This window comes from Callospermophilus lateralis, chromosome 18 (genome assembly GCF_048772815.1).
Source record: "Callospermophilus lateralis isolate mCalLat2 chromosome 18, mCalLat2.hap1, whole genome shotgun sequence".
In the NCBI taxonomy this organism is placed as follows: Eukaryota; Metazoa; Chordata; class Mammalia; order Rodentia; family Sciuridae; genus Callospermophilus; species Callospermophilus lateralis.
This window is the reverse complement of record NC_135322.1, coordinates 57400446-57419646: the sequence shown is the minus strand read 5'-3', so window position 1 is coordinate 57419646 and position 19201 is coordinate 57400446. Positions and strand designations below refer to the sequence as shown.

The 19201-nt window shown below is 41.7% G+C and overlaps 1 protein-coding gene across 1 annotated transcript in view; it reads left to right on the top strand.

Annotated features, from left to right (window-relative positions):
* Nucleotides 1-19201, top strand: part of Adamts18 (ADAM metallopeptidase with thrombospondin type 1 motif 18) — a 134401-nt gene that overhangs the window by 49907 nt on the left and 65293 nt on the right. Inside the window, exons 3-9 of the mRNA XM_077105688.1 lie at nucleotides 2967-3228; nucleotides 5228-5421; nucleotides 5657-5740; nucleotides 6966-7125; nucleotides 8959-9064; nucleotides 12137-12274; nucleotides 14217-14370. Of these exons, the coding sequence (XP_076961803.1) occupies nucleotides 2967-3228; nucleotides 5228-5421; nucleotides 5657-5740; nucleotides 6966-7125; nucleotides 8959-9064; nucleotides 12137-12274; nucleotides 14217-14370 (1098 nt within the window). The remainder of the gene's footprint in view (nucleotides 1-2966; nucleotides 3229-5227; nucleotides 5422-5656; nucleotides 5741-6965; nucleotides 7126-8958; nucleotides 9065-12136; nucleotides 12275-14216; nucleotides 14371-19201) is intronic.

Below are 19201 nucleotides of genomic sequence, written 5' to 3'. Positions count from 1 at the left end.
TTCATGAAACAGAGAAAATTGAAAGCTTCCAAACCGGTTAGTCCAGTCAAGCCTCTTAAGTGGCTTAAGCCTTTGATATTAGTTGAACCAAGTAAGGAAGTTAGTGAGGCTGCAGGGCTTTCAAGGATAATTCACTTTTTTTTTTTTCTTTAACTAATCACTTTGTCCTGGGGGACTGTAAATGGTGTCTTTTGTCTGCATGCTGTTTGAAAGAGGTGAAGGCTCCTCTTGGATAAGAAGAGGGCCCAGCTCAAGGAATGGGAAGCCCAGGGTCCATCTGTATGTACTTCCTGTGGGGATTTCCTCCCAGGTACCTGGGAGGTTTAAACAAGTCTCTGAGTTCCCACATCTTGTGACCTCGAACCCCTTCCACTTCTCGTGTTGGCAGGCTCTCAGTATCCCTCCACTCTGTAAATGTCTATAAACTAAGAAGCAAATGCATACTGGCTGCTAATAAGTGGTGTGCACCAGGGTGACCCAAGCAGCCCCTGGCAGCAAGTGTGCATTCATGTCACATGTCACGCAGGGACAAAGTGTTGTGTCTTGTTTGTTTCCTTCACTGGAGAGAGACATGAAGCCACCATACTATGGCCTAGGATGATTTGCAAGCAGGAGAGAGTTTCTTTGATGGGGTTATGAGTGCAGCTTCTTTGAGGAGATGGCATTAAAGCTGGGCATCAAAATGAGCACGATAAAGCCCACTGGAGAACGAGAAGGCGGGTGAAAGAGGAATGTGCACCAGCAGCATTAGAGGGAAAGGGCTTAGTCGGTTCACAAAGTAAAAACGGCATCCTATTTTCAATAGCATGAAGAAGAGGGAGAGCTTATGGATGAAGCTGGCAGGGTTTGAGGGGGCAGATTGTGCAGATATTGAGGGCCAGGAAAAGAGATAATATCAGAGTGCATGGGATGAGTGAGAACTTGGCTGATATGGAGAGGACAGGTGCAGTTCAGAAAACTAGATGGTGTCCAAATGAGCAATGGCAGCTTCTGCTAGCATGGCCTGGGCCAGATGTGAAAGGGCATGCCCCTCAAATATATTCCTGGAGATAGGATAGACAAGATTACTGAGATTGTGCGATTTTACTTTTTTTTTTTTTTTTTATTATTGCCTGTTAGTTCTCCTCTCTCATAATCTTCAAGGGGATGTGGATGAGAACTGTTTTATTTTTTTTGTAGGTACCTATTACTTTTAAATGCCTAAGCCTAGAATAAGACCAAGACTTGGGAGTTCAGTGACTACTTGGTGAATGAAACCATCTGTTTTTGTGTCTGGGGTCTAGATACAATGTCAGTGCCCCAGTCCATAAAGAAGGTGGCAGGAAAATCAGGACCAAACCACACATTCTGTTTGTTTCATTCCCTGGAGAGAGACATGAGGAATAAGAAATTGAGTCCAACCCAGGGCCAAATTAAAGCCTGAGGACAGCCCCTCTTCAGCCAGTCACCCACTTGCCCTGCCCCCAGATTGGGTTGGGTGCCAACCCTGTGTTCCCAGAGGGACCTGTCCTTGTCATCTTACCCCACTTAATCGTCTGCATCATACTTATGGTCTTCCTGGTAAGCCACACACTTTGTGATTCTCCTGCACAGGTGTATGCTACCATACCTTCATGCCAGGTACCTGCTTGGTGCCCAATGAATATGTGTTAAGTCAATCACTTACCCTCCTCCTCATCAGTCATCCAAATTGCTACAGTCTAGAGCATATAAAGGACTTTGGCACAGGTTATTTTCTCTCTCTCTGTGTGTGAGGTGCAGGGATAACTTTCCACATTTTGTACATGAAGCGGGTAAGGTCCACCCATTGGTTCATAGCGGTTCATAATATTGTGATACTCACCTGGACAGTTCAAAAACAGAAACCCACCGAGGTTATCAGTCACATTAAAAAGTGATTCTGAGGTCAAAGATACAGGATTCTGCCTGAGGGAGACAGAGTATGTATGTTCTTAAGATACCCGGAGGATGCAAAGTTCAGCAAAGTTGAAAAGTCTCTGCCCTGTTATCAGTGCTTCTCAATCTTTAATGGGCCAGTGATCTGAGTCAGATTATGATTCCACAGGTCTGGGTGAGTGAGACCCAAGAATTTTGCATTCCTAATGAGCTCCAGGTGAGGCCGAAGCTGCTGGTCCACAGATCACAATTTTCACAGCAGGGCCTGGGTACCAGAGAACTCTGAAATCCAGAGAAGGGAGCGTAGCTCATGCTCAGAGGCAAAGGTGCACTGTGGCAGCAGAATCAGGTACATATGCTGTGCCTTGAACTTGGAAGGGGAAACTCCCCAGGTGGGCTCACCGGGGTCCCCTCCTTATTGGGTTAACAAGTCTCTCTCTTTGTAATAGTGTAGCTCATTAGACCCTTGCTTACAAATAACCACTCGCTTCTTCCTCCGCCATCCTTGCTGGTTCCTTTAACTAGCACTTGTGAAATCAAGATGGAATATCTTGGTTTTACTATCTATCCTATGAACTCTATTGAAGGTAGCCGGGCATTTGTACATTCAGCCCTCTGCCCGGTGTGTACCAGTGTCTGCCGGGCAGGGACAAGCAGTACCACCTGTTGCTCAGCCCCTTAGGCACACAAACCAAGACTGGTGGCCTAGTTGGGAATATAGCTCTGCAGTAGTGTGCCTAGCATACACAAGGACCTGGATTTGATACCTGGGTGCCACCCACTCTACTCTAAAAAAGTTGACCATGGTAAGGAGTTCTGGCTCAGGAAATAGAGTGCCAACACTGTCTTTTCCCAACTGCTAGCTTATCCTCAGTTTGAAACTCTCTAAAATGTCAATTGTGATAGCCACATGTAATGGTGCAGATCAGATTGAGATGGTAGATGTCCAGCAATTTGCCCAGCTCCTGTCCACGGGAAGTAGTCAGCACATATTTGCTGGAAACCTATCCAGAAAAAAAAAAAAGAGATGCATGGAATCGTGAGTGTGCTCTTTGTGTTTGGCTTTTTAGTCAGGTCTAATAAGGACACGAAAAAACGAATTCCTCATCTCACCGTTACCTCAGCTGCTGGCCCAGAAACACAACTACAGCTCCCCCGCGGGCCACCGTCCTCACGTACTGTACAAAAGGACAGCAGAGGAGAAGGTGCAGCGGTACCGGACCTCCCCTGGCCACTCCCCAAGTCACACTCCCCCTGCGTCCCAGAGTCCAGAGACAGAGTACCACCATCGAAGGTGGCAAAAGCAGCATTTTTGTGGACGACGCAAGAAATGTATGTAAGGAAACTTTTTCTCGCTCTGTTCTTAGTTGGGCCTCCACGGGGTGTCTTGTATGCTGTTGGGTGACTGTGCAGGTTAAGATGGGGCTACGCTGAGCACCTGCGACAGTGTGGTCTTGGAGAAGGACCAGTACCATTTCTGCCTGGCAGAAGCTGGATGAAGTTCTTCTGGGTGAAGCTAGGAAAGACTTAGATTTATCTTCTTTCCTCCCTCCCTCCCTCTATCTCTTACTTCTCTTTTAGCATCTCTGAAATTTGGCCACGGTCTTATCTTGGTGATAATGATGAGAGAAAGCCAAGGCAAATGTCTAGGAGTGGTTGTCTGTTCTTTTGGGGGACATAAGGAAGAGACTTGGCTCATGAAGAGGGGCAGCAGTGAATGACAGGACCCCTGAGCATGCTTTGTGACCCAGGCACCACCTTCTGCATATTCTAGACAAGCAATGTCCAATAGAAATAACATTACGAGTCTCAAATGTCATTTTTAAATTTAACAGTTACGTTATTTTAAAAGTTTCAAAAGTTCAATTAATTTCAATATCATTTTATTTAATTCAATATAGTCAAAATATCATCTCAATAGGTAGTTATGAGAAATTGTTAATGAAAATTCTTTTCATATGAAGTTTTGAAAATCTGGTATTTATTTTACTTTGGGAACTCAATTTGAGTTGAGATGATAAATTTTTTATCAGAAATACTTAATCTGTTGTTTAGATTTCAGAAGATTTATGGTTGAAAAAGTCGATTTACATACTCTGGTTATTCCAAAGAGAGACCTTTTTCAATATCTGCATCGTAGATTGTACTTTCAAATTGAGTGAAATTAAATAAGTGGCTTCCTCTGTTGCACCAGCCACAGTTTAGTGACTCAGAAGCCACAGTGGTGAGCAGTTCCCTCAGTGGATAGCACAGGCAGATGGGGGCCCTTCTCAGGGAGAAGAAGAATTGGCATTAGTAGGAGTTTAATCAGGAGCACTAATAAAATAGCGATTTTTCTCCATTTTTATTGATGGGAAACATTTCCTTGAGGAACATTCATTTAGCACCTGTCTATGAGGGTGGTGTCAATCACAGGGGTGAGAGAGTGGTGATGGTGTGTGTCCAATATGAGACGTCAAAGCTCATCTTCAGAACAGCCTTATGAATTAGTAGTCGTCTTTTTTCATGGAAGATGCAACTGAGATCCAGCGTGCCTGGGCTAATGAGTGGTCAGCTTGCGTTTTTACAGCTGAGTCTTCATGATGACCATCTTATGGCTCCATCAGTTGTTACAGTATTAAATTATTTCTATTATTGTTTAATACATAGTTATGTCCTGAGCTTTCTCCATGTCCTTTTCTTCCTAGGGCACCCTTGTTCTTGTCACTGTGTTTTGACCAATAGTGTCAGGCCTGCCCCTACAGACACTGCAGGTCTCTGCTCACAGACTGTGGTGAAAAGTATTTAATATAGTTTTACTATCACCCCTGACTTTCCTGTTTCCCCCAATAACTAAGAGTCCTTTGGGATGGCTCATCGTGTGCTGTGTTTAAAACCAAAAGCTAAGCACAAGTTTCTAGAGAAGTTCACTTTTTCTTTGGAAAATAACATGAAGTGTCATGAATTCAGATCCCACGGGTAATGTCTATTTTTACGATTTCTGAGTAAAACAAAATTAGCATTTTTCTTCTTTATAGATCCTTTAATTTATTTTTGTTGACCTGCTTTCTCTGCCAATTAGAATAATAGCTGTTTTTTTTTTCTGACTCTCTAGAGCATGTTGAGCATGCTACTGATCTACCTGTCCACCCACCCACACATCCAAACAGCTATTGCATGGAGTTTTCTTGACCACACACCAGGTGCAAAGTGCCAGGGCAGACAGCTTAGTCTGGAGTGGTGCAGCGGGGGTGACCAGTCTCTCTCCTCCCCTATTTAGATCTCTCTCCATCTGTCCCATCCAGATATTCTCTACTGATATTCCTTCCACACGCTCTTATTTTCATCACAGATGCCCCCAAGCCTCCTACCGAGGACACCTACCTAAGGTTTGATGAATATGGGAGCTCAGGGCGACCCCGAAGGTCAGCCGGAAAGTCACAGAAGGGGCTAAACGTGGAGACCCTGGTGGTGGCAGACAGGAAGATGGTGGAAAAGCACGGCAAGGGCAACGTCACCACGTACATCCTCACCATCATGAACATGGTAAGGAAGGCTGTCACATGTCCTCTGGCCCACAGAGGGCCGGAGTTCACAAACTCCCACGTGGGCAGAATGACAGAGGGAGGGGACTGAGAGTTGAGGAGGCTGCCTTCACGGGCACGTGTCTGGTGAAATCGAATCCTACACACCTGTAAATATGCCTGATGGGTTGCCCCAAACGGTTGTGAACTTTTTTTTTTTGTTTTGAGATTTTCTTAGATTTCCATTGTTCCAACAGGTTTCCAGTCTTTTTAAAGATGGGACCATTGGAAGTGACATCAACATTGTGGTGGTGAGCCTCATCCTTTTGGAACAAGAACCCGTAAGTGGCAAACTTCACTAATCTTTCACTCCTTTGCGTTGCATTTATTGAATATTCACCAGGTGCAGATCCACACACCAGTCATTAGGTACTCCGATTTGGACTCAAGTGAACCCTTTCCTCAAGGAAAGTACAAGCTAATGGGGCTATTTAATCCAATAGTGAAGCTAAAACACGGCAAAACATACGTATATAAATATGCAGATATGCACACAATTGGTACACAAAATATTAAATGTCTATATAATATAAATGCAGTATATAAATATTATATAAAATATATAAATATTACATAAGCTTTACTGTGAGGGTGCATTTGATCATAGATTTAAGGATTACTTGGCTTTTGAAACTGGCTGTACCACGTGATTGCAGTAGATACGTGAGGATGTTTTGAAAATATATGAAAGTAAGTTATCGGAGAATTCCTGTAAACCTGCAGTCCCCCTCGCACCCTCTTCCCACTACAGAGAATCAACAAGGGGGTCGTGACTGCCCTTGAATCAATTACAGTGAGATGCAGGACACAGGCGTGGGGACCATCACAAAAACAAACATAATAACATGTGAAACTGCACGGTTCTCTCTGCTTGGGAGTGTTTTGCCGTTGAAGCTGTTTTCCCGAAGCAGAGATTACCCATCCCCTGAGGCTTTTCCTCTTCATCTGTGACCCCAATAAAGAATGTGAAAGGCAGGGAGTCAGGGGTGAGACAGACACTGATCTAGCTGCCCAGGTGTGTAGAGCCAGGGAGGTTAATGACCTGTCAAATCCTTCTTGGAAGTTCAGAAAGACAGAAGGGGTGTGTGTTGGCTGGAAGACACTTTTGTCTTAGCCTACCACTTATCCATTGCCCCAGGACGTTGAAGCTAGAGACACCCTAATTCACGGATAATTAAAGTTCTTTCTCAAACCCCTCGACTTGACCCAAGTCAGTAGTTTTGACTGAGCAGGCATTTTGGTAAGCGATTGCTTTAAGGGTAGTTATCTTACCCTTGAGAACTTTTGTTGCACTGATTCGTTGCTTTAAAAAGGATGAGCATTTACCTAGTAGATATTTTTTCCTGAATAGATTTTTCCTCCTCCTGTCTTAGCTCAAGTGTTTTTGTCTACTTACCTTTTCCCGTGAAGCACGGTATTTCTGTTTTCGCCTGTATCAATGGAATGACTCAACAGTCTCATCTCTGTGGCAAAAATCATGCTCTGATGTGTGTGGGTTTTCCGTAGGGAGGATTGTTGATCAACCATCATGCAGACCAGTCTCTGAATAGTTTTTGCCAGTGGCAGTCTGCCCTCGTGGGAAAGAATGGCAAGAGGCATGACCACGCCATCTTGCTCACGGGATTTGATATTTGTTCCTGGAAGAACGAACCGTGTGACACTCTAGGTAAGGTATGAACAGATCCTTTCGTGCACACCTGCATTTGGTATGGAAACTTCTGCTGGATAAATGACCATGGATCCTTATTAGAGAGTCCTAATACCGTCGTGTCTGCTTATACACCCTGAGAGGGATGAGACAGGAGGGAATAGACCCTTATGAGACCACCATCCTCTCCGCAGCCCACTGCCAACTCAGATCTCATTATGCAGCATATCACTCTATGTAAATTGTGGAAGACCCTCATGGAATCCTGGAATCCTGTTGAATGTTCTGTTTAACTGAACATGGTGTGGAATAGGGAGCCATTTACTTTAATCCTTTTGTATTTTTTTTTTTTTTGACCCTGCTGTGATCATTGAGGTCTGATGTATGTCCCTGTTTAACAAGACCCATTGCTGTGACCGCAGAACCTGGTAGCTGAAAAGAAATCGACTGCTTTCCCTGGTACTGACTGTGCCACTAGGGAGCAGCGCCTCCTTTGGGAAGTTGCTTGAATAAGCAGGGCTCAGTTCTTCCCTGTTTGTGCAAGGCAGGGAGAGCGAGGACTTTTCCATGTAGGCTATATTTTCTAAAATGTTTCATTGCACTTGGAAAGGATTTAACCTTTTTTTTTTATTTTGATAAGCTAGTGATTATCTAGATCAGGATCTGCAAACTTCCTCTATAAGGGGCCAGATAGTAAATGTATTAGATTTTGTAGGTTAAGTCTCTGTTTTAAGTACTCAGATCAGCTGTATGAGGACAACAGCAGCCATAGAAAATACATAAGCCAATGAGTGTAGCTGTGTTCTAATAAAACTTTATCGACAAGAGCCAACAATGGAAGCCATAGTTTGCTGACACAGCTAATGATCTAGAGTGATGGTAAAACTTGGAGGGAGCTGAGAAAAGTTTACATGATTTGCTCACATCATTTTCTTAAAAGTGCTTTCAAATCTCTCATGATATATTAGAGATAACGGTAGATAGGACTTTACAAAACTTTTGGTTGTGTTTTTCCGATTAGGTATAATATCCCCATAATGCCCTATAAATCTGTTTTAGTAATTCACCTTTAATCATGGTTTGCAAAAAAAACCCACCATTTTAGGAATTATTACATATGGGGGGGATTTCTTAAATGAATTTTAAAACATTGCCTGAGTTTGGAATGTAAAAAGTAATATCTAATAGACTGACACATGGTTGATGTTTTGAAAACATCTTCTGAGAAGGGGGCAGTTTATCAGTCAACCAAAGGTCAAAGTCTGATGAAAACAAATACAGCCCCAGGAATCCTACCAATTGTAGGTCACTCTCTTTAAGCCACATGTCCTAATGTAAAGAGTATGAGCTTTGACTTCACATGTGTCTGTGCTTGATTCCCAAGTCTTGAATTTATGGTGGTGTGATCTCGAGCAAGTTGATTCCTCTTTCTGAGCTCAATTTCCTGATCTGTAATCATAGCCAGACACATTGCACAGTGTTTCATGTTGGGAGCATTTGTGTAGTGATGATGCTAATAAGGCATATAAATTTTCTGTGTGTGATGCTCTCCTATATATAAAAGGGGAATTATAGTAGGTTTATGACCTCAGAAGGATGTTAGGAGGACAATCAATGGCAATATCTAAAATCAGCAAAAAAATATAACATGAATATTTATATATTGCTTCTACTACTACTACTACACCACCCAGGACACAGAACTATATACCTTAAGTGTTTTTTCTTGCTAAAAATTGAATGCATTAATCCATGAAACTAAAATTGTGTGGAGCATTTGGAGAAGGTGATAAATGATCATGCATGCTTGTGCCCTCTTGGGATTAACATCTGACATTGATCTTTCCGTAGGGTTTGCCCCCATCAGCGGGATGTGCAGTAAGTACCGAAGTTGTACCATCAATGAAGACACGGGGCTGGGCCTTGCTTTCACCATTGCTCATGAGTCGGGGCACAAGTGAGTGGCTCCTTGATTCACCACTTTGCACAGAAACTGGCCAAGAGGTTCTTTGGCTTTCCTCTAATGATGGCTATTGATCTGGGTGGAATAAATGGGATAACTCATGAGTGCAGCTTAGAACAGGGCCTGACTATAAGAAGAGCTCAGTCAAGGCCAGTTATTGTTCATGTTGCTCTTTTTATGCTGCAGCATTATGTTGTGTGCAAAAATGGACCACAGGTTTCTTCATTGATTTTCTGGTCTTTTAGGCATTTATTTTTCTTCATGTTTTGCTTGAGTAAAGATACTTTCAGCTCATTCTTTACATTAAGGAAATAATCATGAGACCTGCAAACTTCCAGGATGCAATAGCTTGCTGATTTAAATAAGTTTTTGTTGCACATCCTGGATATTCTTATAGTGGGTAATATTGTGTGCAGTTATTCTTTTAATTGATGTGATAAATATTTTTTGTGAGAATAGAGTTAGAAACAGAATGAGAAAACTGTGTAGTGAAATGAATTCATTTTACTGGGCATATAATTTGCTCAGGAGACAATCTCCAGAGAATTATCAGACACTTGAGCAGCCACTGGAAGAAATATACTGCTTCACAAGGTGATGGTTTCAAAGGGCATTGCTCTTTGGATATACCAGTCTAGTAGTATGTGTACATACGAACAGTGTGTGCACATTTTATTTAACATATAACTTTTATACATCTTCTGAGCATCTGGTTCACTTCTGACATAAAAGCAAACATCAAGCTGGGCACAGGGTGCACACCTGTAATACCAACAACTTGAGAGGCTGAGGCAGGAGGATCGTAAGTTTGAAACCAGCCTCAGCAATTTAGCAAGCACCATTTCCTCTGTCTCAAAATAAAAAACAAAATGGCGCAGAATGTGACTCAGTGGTAAAGCCCCTCTGGGTTCAATTCCTTGTATTAAAAAAAAAAAGCAAAGCAAACATCATCCATTCAACAACTGTAATTCATAGTTTGATATTTTGGTGCTGATGTATTTTATGAGCTAAGTTTATTATCTTCAGGAAGTCTGAATCATGGCCACTGCTCTTATCCAGTGGTTTCCCAGCATTTTATTTACATATATACATGACCACCTTCCCAGCGAGGTATGAATGAGCCAATTTCATTGTGAATGGAAGTGCAGAGATGCCCATTAAGCACAAAGCTCTTTTGTATAGAACAGGAAATAAAATATCTGTTCATGTCAAGCATATGTCTGAATTCGTTCCATGATCATGAAGTCCAGATTAACAGAGCTCCCGTACACAATATTGGCTATTGAAAGATGTCATCATTCTTACGTATGAGTTAAAATTACCGAAGACCAAACCCAACATTTTAGATAAAGGGAAACAAAAACATACCCTTCAGGTAGGGTGGGAGAGAGGAATCAGATGTAAAAGACAAGTTCTAGGTGGAATGGCCTTGTAACTTTAGGTTTTATGGGGCAGGCATATAAAGAAAATAATGTGTGTGTTCTTTTCTAAAATGCTACTAAGGTAAGTTAGAAAATTGAAAATTTTTAAGGACAAAATTTAATTCATATTCAGTTTTCTTGTGTCCAGGAAATTCTAGAGAGGTACTAATGAAGCACCATTACCTCTTTGAGTAATACCGTCAATCTCTCCCCATCCCTTCTCCGTTTGGAGGAAATACTGTTTTTCATTTATAGGTTTCAGGCTTTCATAAATATTGTTAGAAGGAGTGTTTCCCGCACAAATCTCCTTGGCTTCCTGGTTAGGTACAAAGAATTAGGCAAAACTGAAGATGGCAAAACCCTTTTCCCTGTGTCTATGTTGAGATTAATGAAGACCTATTTGTGAACGGTCATCTCTATAATACCTAGGAATTCACTGATAGAATCACGGAACCCAGCCACCCTGCCGTTACTTGATTGAGAAATTGGACAGAATGTTGGGAAAATGGCCAAATTATGGACACATAGGCCATCTGTGGTTACAGCATATCTATTTATTATAAACTGCCTTCAAAGGATAGCTATAAAATTAAATTATATCACAATAACATCTTTATTTGCACACACAGGAATTACACCTGCCTTATAAAAAGGCAGGTTTTACTTGTTTAAATGATGAGATTAAGAACCTCCTAACTTATAACAACATTTATATTTATATCCCTCTATTCTCTGCTTTCCTAAAAAAAAATAATCACAAAAGGCTTTTTTATACACTGAATGTTTTCTTTATTGATGATTAAAGCAGTTAGGGAACTACCTAATACATGCTGTTAAGTAAGCTCTGTCTTATGGTGCATGTATCGTGGGGGGATATGCAGGATATGTGCACTAATAACAGATTTATTCTACCAGTTAGAGAACTAGAAATCACTTAGGTCCAACATGCATGATTTCTAGGGAGTAGACCTCCTAAAGTCAGTTTTATTAATTGGTAGAACCTTTTGCAATCAGATGGAACAAATTAAAAATTTTCTCCTATATTTAAAGGAAGTCTTTCATATATTTTCAATAGATGGTTTCAACCATTAATTTTTAAAGATGTTCGTTATTATAAAGGAATTTTATTCAGAATTTCTGATTTCAGCTAATAATTTGATCATCATGGGGGAGAAATTTTTAGATCACACTAGCCTTATGTATGAACTGTTCTTAAATAACTTGTAATTAATGATCTTCTCTCTGCACCTATCTCCTACTCACTTCTGAACTTCCATGCCATAGTTCCATGATTGGAGGCAAGAAAAACATTTCGCAATTTTAAATTCTAGAAGTTGACTGCCCTATCACTTTAGCTTAGGAATCCTGACCAAGATTTTCTAACTCTTAAAGCGTGTAGCAGATCCACCATTATTTGATCTTTGTGGCCTAGAAATAATATCGTACAACACTTAGCATTCTTTTAAGTCTTCTGGGTGAATTTTATAGCACTCTGTCGTCTCTCATTTTCGTCTTTCTGTGTCTTACTATTTCAATACCCGTTTCTCACTGGGGTCCCTGAATTCTCAGTGCATCTCTGGGCTCTCTCTGGTTGTAATTTGGAAAGTGGACCTGCAGCTGGGTGGTCTTCTGCATTCCCTTTCAGCTTTGGCATGATTCACGATGGTGAGGGGAACCCCTGCAAGAAGGCCGAAGGCAACATCATGTCTCCCACGCTGACCGGGAACAACGGGGTGTTTTCATGGTCTTCGTGCAGCCGACAGTATCTCAAGAAATTCCTTAGGTAAGAGGCTAATGCCGGAGGGCGCTCCAGGGCTGGAGTGGTGGCAGGAAAGAGTGTCAACAGGTGTGAAAACAAACCCCAGTAGAAGTGTCTTTTGCCCTCCATGAGCAGAAAGACCAGAAAGTCCTGTGATGGTGTCTTGGCCTCACACTGGGCCAAATACTCACCACACACTGCCATGTGCAGTCCCCATAGCAGTCCTACCACTGTCTCCACCATGGAGTAGAGGAAATGAGCCCTGGGCTAATGGCGGTGCTGAAGGTGCTACACCTGGTGCCCTGCAGATGGAGAACTCACACCAGGTCTATTCTGACTTCAAGATCTGCACTCAGAACTCCATCTCTCTCTCCTCTCTGACTTCCAGAGGCTGCGGGACATACTGCCTTTTCACTGTAGTTAATTATTTTAATCAGATCAATTTGTCTTGGAGTTATAAAAAAATGCTCCAATGGTGTATTTTTTTTTAATGAATAGAACATTTTCTTGATTGACTTTTATTTGAAATGGCATGGGCTAGCTGTATGTCCAAAAGACACCCAAAGGAGTTAGAACTGTGTAAAATCCTTTTGATAACTCGGAACTCCCAGACTGCTTGAGCAAAAGCAGGATTTTTTTTGATTCACATTAAACAATGAATGCCAAGTTCAATTATATGTATGTAGGTGCTCCTTTTTAATCTGTGTTGACCCACATGAGCTCTTAGGTTCTGATCCTGTCTCTTTTTGACCAGATGTTAGTGAAGTTTCTTTGGGAACAGACATTTTTTGATTCTTTTTGACCCATACAAATGTATATTATTTGCAAATGTTCACAGAATTAGCATAGGCAAGGCAAAGTAAATTCAAGGCCATCTGAACAAATGAGGACCCTAGGACAGAAAAAAAATTAATAAATGTTTTGCTCACAATAAGCTTTGCCACATAGATTTTCTTATTAGTTTTAAATTTATTATTTGGGGCCTGAAATTATCTATTCCAACTCAAGTGAGAATGGAATCAAGAAATATTATAATTCATAATTGACTTGATGTAGATGGAATTTTCATCATTAATATGTTACTGTTAAACGGTTTGTGTTAGTAATAATAGCAACAGCTTCTAACTTTTCTTACGGTGCTGTTAAGCCATTACATTTCCTTGTTTGATTTGTGTATTAACTCTCATGGGCGTCATTGTCATTAACAGGGGCATGAGAATTCTACAACTTGGTCTTGGACGCATGGTCCATAGGACCCCTTTCTGTCTGATTTCAAAATTGCATTTACCCACCCATGTGAGTTAACCTCTCTGTGATACCACAGTTTAATTACTTAAGTGGAGATAATGTGCTTTCTAAGAACACACACATCAGGACTGATTTTTGTCCCTAACTTCCCAATTCAACAAATCTCAGACATTTTTTTTTTCCTTCATGTCTAACATGCCCTCCTCCTGGTTTTCCCAGTAACCTTATTTATTTGTGTTTGTAAAGCTTATTTGACGTAAAGTGCATCTTTGACCTCTGCCTCACCATCTATAAAAAGCACAACATGATTTAAAGCTCTACAAAGTCAGGTACTGTCTCTGTCTGGTTTGTTTTGTATACCTTTAGGGCTTGGTCTAATGCTTGCCAGGGAGAGGGCACTCAATATAAATGTGTTCAACATTGCTGAACAAGATCGTCGAGTTGAGTTCTACGTGTTTACCTTTCCCATCCAGTCCCAAGCCACATCAATTGGACGGCTAGAACTTCTAGCACCTATCACACCCCTGATGGCTGTGCACATTCCTTCCCCAGGACAGGACTCACCCTTTGCAATAGTCATGCACTTTAATGTTAAACATACCCATTTCTTTAGCCTTGTTAGATTTTTCTTTGTGTGACTGCATTCAGAGGGGTACTGTTTTAAGTGGAAAGATCACAGATCAACAGAGTAATTAAAAGCCATGTGTTATCATTACAGCACACCTCAGGCTGGATGTCTAGTGGATGAGCCCAAACAAACAGGACAGTATAAATATCCGGACAAACTACCAGGACAGATTTATGATGCCGACACACAGTGCAAGTGGCAATTTGGAGCAAAAGCCAAGTTATGCAGCCTTGGTTTTGTGAAGGTATGTTGCTTGTGATTTCAAACTTACATTAAGATTCTGCAGTGCATCGATGTACCTACCCAAAGGATAAACATTTGGCTTGCTGAGGCCAAAGGTTAGAGTCTGGGTTATCTCTCAAATGTCAGTTGTTTGGCATGATAATTAAGTGGCAATTTTACTGTCAACGATTTATCCAGACTTATCCCCCATAGACCAGGCCTGGTTTCAATACCACTTGGCTGTATCCTTGGAAGCACATTCCTCCTCCTTAGATGAAGAATTTATCCCTAGCTGTAAATATGGGAACAATAGCTTTTGCAGGCTGCTAATCATTGCTTTTGTTCTCTTCCTGTTCATATTTCCTTTAATATAGTACACTTAAAATCATCACCCCCACATACTTTTTATAGTACAAGGAAACTGTTATTGGAAGTCAAATGTTTTGGGTATGTAAAAATACACAGTGTATCTTGAGTAGTCTTAGTAAGATTATTAAGTATTTTTTTAAAGATTGTGAAAATGATAAATGGGAAAATGCAGAAGCCCAGGATGTAGAAACGAGAGCAACCTCATTTCAGTTGGTCAAGAATTGCATTGAGAGAGTTACGGTACATCAGTAAAGAGTAGAATTGTTTTTAGGTTGGTTTGTTCCCAGTGTCCACTGAAAAACATTGAAGTCCTAGGTACTTAGATACAGGGAACTATGAAGGTTTATAGCTTCTCTTTCCCCTTCTATTATTCCTCTCCTTTCTCCTCCTCTTCCTCTTTGTCTTATTTCTCCCCTCCCACCACCACCAATACTAGTGTCCTCACAACATCATAATTACCAATAGCACCCTCACCATTTCTGTTCACCACCACCATCATTCACCATCACCACTATGATTATTCACCATCACCACCACTACCATTGCCACCACCTTTCACCATTCATCACCATCTTCATCCCACCTGTCACCTACCATCCCACCTGTCACCTACACTACCTTCCACCCTCCCTCACTACCAGCATCTCTATTAACACTACCACCCACTTTTATTTTCAGCAGTTTCTAAGTGAACCTCTGTTCCACACAAGGCATTTGCTTAGAGATTTATCTCACTTGACTTCAATCTTCCCCAAAAATCTTTGAAGTAAAAATTATGACCGCTTTTCACCTGGAGCTGAGAGAAGATATTTAATTTGCTCAAAACCACAAAACTTGTATATGGTGAAACCTTAAAAATACAAACCATCCAAGTTGACATTGTTTCCTTATCTCAACTGGCGAGAACCAGGTTTTCCTAAACTAACATTCAGTCATTAACAACTGCCTTCACGATGTCTGTATTTTTTCCACATTTTTATTGGTGCATTGAAGTTGTACATAATGGTGGGATTGGTATGTTTCTGTATTTTTATTCACTTAATGCTTCTGTATAAATCAACTTACTTTCAAAATAGAAGTTGAACCCTAAAAAAAATCTATCAAATCATGAATTTGATATGGGGCTATATGTTTTAATACAATTTGAGTATATAACTGTTAAAGTTTATCCAGATCCTCAGGTGTATGTGTGTTTGTGTGTGTGTGTGTGTGTGTGTGTCCATGTGTCCCCATGTCCTCCACACCACATAGACTTGACTTCAGCAAATGCTGGTATATCATGTAAAGTTACTAGATTTACAGCTGTTGCTATTTGCCTTTTGAGACTTTTGTAGAAAAAGTTGTCTCTTAACTTTGCCTGTCACTTCATTAAGAGGATTCATTATTTTTCTCAATCATCCATCAGATTTGGATTATGCATTTACTACGTAGCAAGTGCAGAATTGGTTGTATTTGTTTAGAAATACAAAAAAAAAGTTCCTAAAATTACTCTCATTCTTTCAGGATCATGCATGCAGCAAGCGCTTGTGGGGTGTCTGCTCTGGGCCAGGCAGTGTGCAGGGCTTAAGCAACCATTCTTAAATCATAGATTGTTTTCTGGAAACCACCCCCACCCCCATATTTTTAAAAGACAGTATGTCAGTCTGAGGGTCTTCCCTGGGAAGCAGAACAAGGGGAAATGGAATTTCCAAACTAGAAGATGGACTAAAATGATGAGAGGCACAGAGACAAGGATGTCTGGGGCAGGGGGTGGGGGGTTATTGAGAGTTACTTGAGATAAGACGGTGTTGAGGGAAAATGAGGCAGGCAGGCCTGGCTGGTGGATCCTGAGTGTGGGTTCCTCCCCCACAGCCTCACTTTCAATATCATTCCTAATCCTAATTATAACCTGAGCCATGGCCACACACTCTGAGGATCCTAAATGGGCCCCGCTGGGCTCTAACCAGAAGGGGCTTCCAGAGCAATTAAACCTGCTTGTCCTGCTCCCACCTTTTTCCTTTAATCCACGACTCAGAGAAAGGCAGTTTTGCGTAGTCGTTAGAAGCACCAAAACAAACACCAGAGCCGGTTCTCAACATGTCTTCTCCAACCTGCAGATAGTTTATCAGCATCACCTGGAACTTGTTAGAAATGCAAATGCTTAAGTCCCATCCCAGATGGGAGGAATAAGAAACTTAAGGTGTTGTCAAACTTCTCTATTTTAGAAAAGATTCAGGTTGATTCTGATGCAAGTTCAAGATTGAGAACCACAGGTAGACGACCTTCAATGCTAAACACACACGCACGCACGCACGCACGCATGCACGTGCACACACACACGCGCACACACACACAATTTCAAACTAAGTAGACCTGGATTTAGGGTTTTAATCTACTACTTGCTAGAATCGTCACTTGGGCAAGTGACTCTGCTTCCCTCAGCCTTAGAGTATACATGCACAAGGAGAAGGTAATATTTATTAGTTCTTCCCTGGAAAACTTGTGGGGATTAATCCTTGGTGCATTTGTATCACTGCTAGAAATGAGGTGGCTTCCTCTTGCTGTCTTCCCTCTGTCTTCAGCATTGTCATTACCATTACACTTGACTCTGCTTTCACAGCAGCTGCCTTGTCAAAAGGGTCTGAAGACAGCTATTTTTATCACTTGTTCCCACTTCCCCTCTTCTTTCAGCCTCAAATTTTCTGGGTATCTAGCCCATAACACTTGATCTTTGTTCCCATCCAAAGTGTTTGTATTAGTCAGTATTTCTTTGCTATAACGAAATTCCTGAGGCAGTCTATTTGAAGAATGAGAAGTTGCTTTAGCTCACAGTTTGGGAGATTCATGGATAAGGTACTGGCATTGGCTCAGCTCTGATGAGAGCCCTGTTTTCTGCATCCCATCATGGTGGATGGAAAAGTCAGGACATGCATGGAAGCAAGCAATTAACATTGTGAAATAGCAAGCCACATAGGCTGGATGGGGTCAGGTTCAGGATTGTATAAGAATCCACTCTCCAAAACTAACCAGAATTCCATGAGAAATATCTTTATCTCTTTTAAGGGCACACTCACAACTGACCCAATGACTCCCAACCCAGTCCCACCTCTTAGACAGTTCCAACATCTCCACACCAAAGACCAAACTCCCAACCCATGGACTCTTTGGGGGACAAACCACACCTAAGTCATGGCAGTGTTGATGAAAATGAGTTGTTAATCTGGCTAATAGTTCCATGTTAGTTGGGCAGACCTACAGGAGGGTTACTTCTGTATCCTCTGGGGAGGACATCCACTTGGTTATTACACACTCAGAAATATTTCCTGGCTCAGAGAGTGATTGATGCTGTGAATCAGAGGTCCATGCATGGCAGGGGAGTCCAATCAGTACTTCCGTGCTGGTACTGCCCCGAGTTAGAAATGGGCAGCTGAACAGCTGCTCCATCTTTTGGTTGATGCTGTGGGTGGGCAGGCAGCACTATTACTGTCATATAGCAAGGTCTGTCATGTTTGCTTATAGACCCACTGAGAGAATTTGAAGCTAAAAGGAAATTGTGGGGAAGGTATTTTAATTCTAGTGAATGTTTTGGGACCATTGTCTCAGAAAGCATTTTCTCTTTGAAGGATAGTAGGATGTGTATGTGTTTCTTCTTCTAAGAATTTGACATTGGGATTAAAGAATGGAGGATAAATAGAAACTTCCTAGTATCTTATCACACCCCCTTTGTAATATACCAAATTTATTACATCATGCTTCAGTGTCTCGTAACTTCCCCCACATACTTATGTCCCGACAATATTGATGTCCTTGTAAGGGTTCCAAGTATTTCCTCTCTCCTATGTCCAAGGCCTTGTCTGTGTATTTCCCAATCTTAGGACACTGCGTGGCCACCAGAGGGACAAACACCTCATCATTCTGTGTTGTTGTTGAAGATTCAGCTCAAGAGTTACCTCCTTTATCCCCCACGGAGACTGGAACATTCCTTTCTCTGGGCTTTCTCTGCATCCTCTGTGTTAGCCTTACCACCTTGTCACCGTCTGTGTCCTTGCCCAGTGGGTGTGGGTGCCTAGCATGGCTGATAGGATCGCAGGTGCTCAGTGTGTATTTCTGGATTAGCAATGAGGACTGGAGCCCACTTGTTTTTGGCACAATTCCTGTTTCCGTGAAGTAGAAGAGGATGCTGTCTTTTCTCATCCTTCCCCAAGACTTGACTTGTCTGAGCAAGAAGGTGTGTGAGCCTGCGCACCAGAGGAGCTTCTTGGCATCCTGTGTGTGTGCTCTTGCCTCCAGGAAGCATGCTTCTCTTCCAAAATCCTCTAGGGGATCTGCCTTGGATGGAGATTTGTGTCTGTCTGCAAATGGGGAGGGGTAGTTAGTTTCACACAGCATTAGGAGACCCATTTGGCCACAGGACTCAGCCACTTTCTCCAATTCATCTTCAGCTGTGTATAATAAGATGATTATTTTGATCTTCGTTTGCCTGACTCCAGTGTCTTATTTATCTA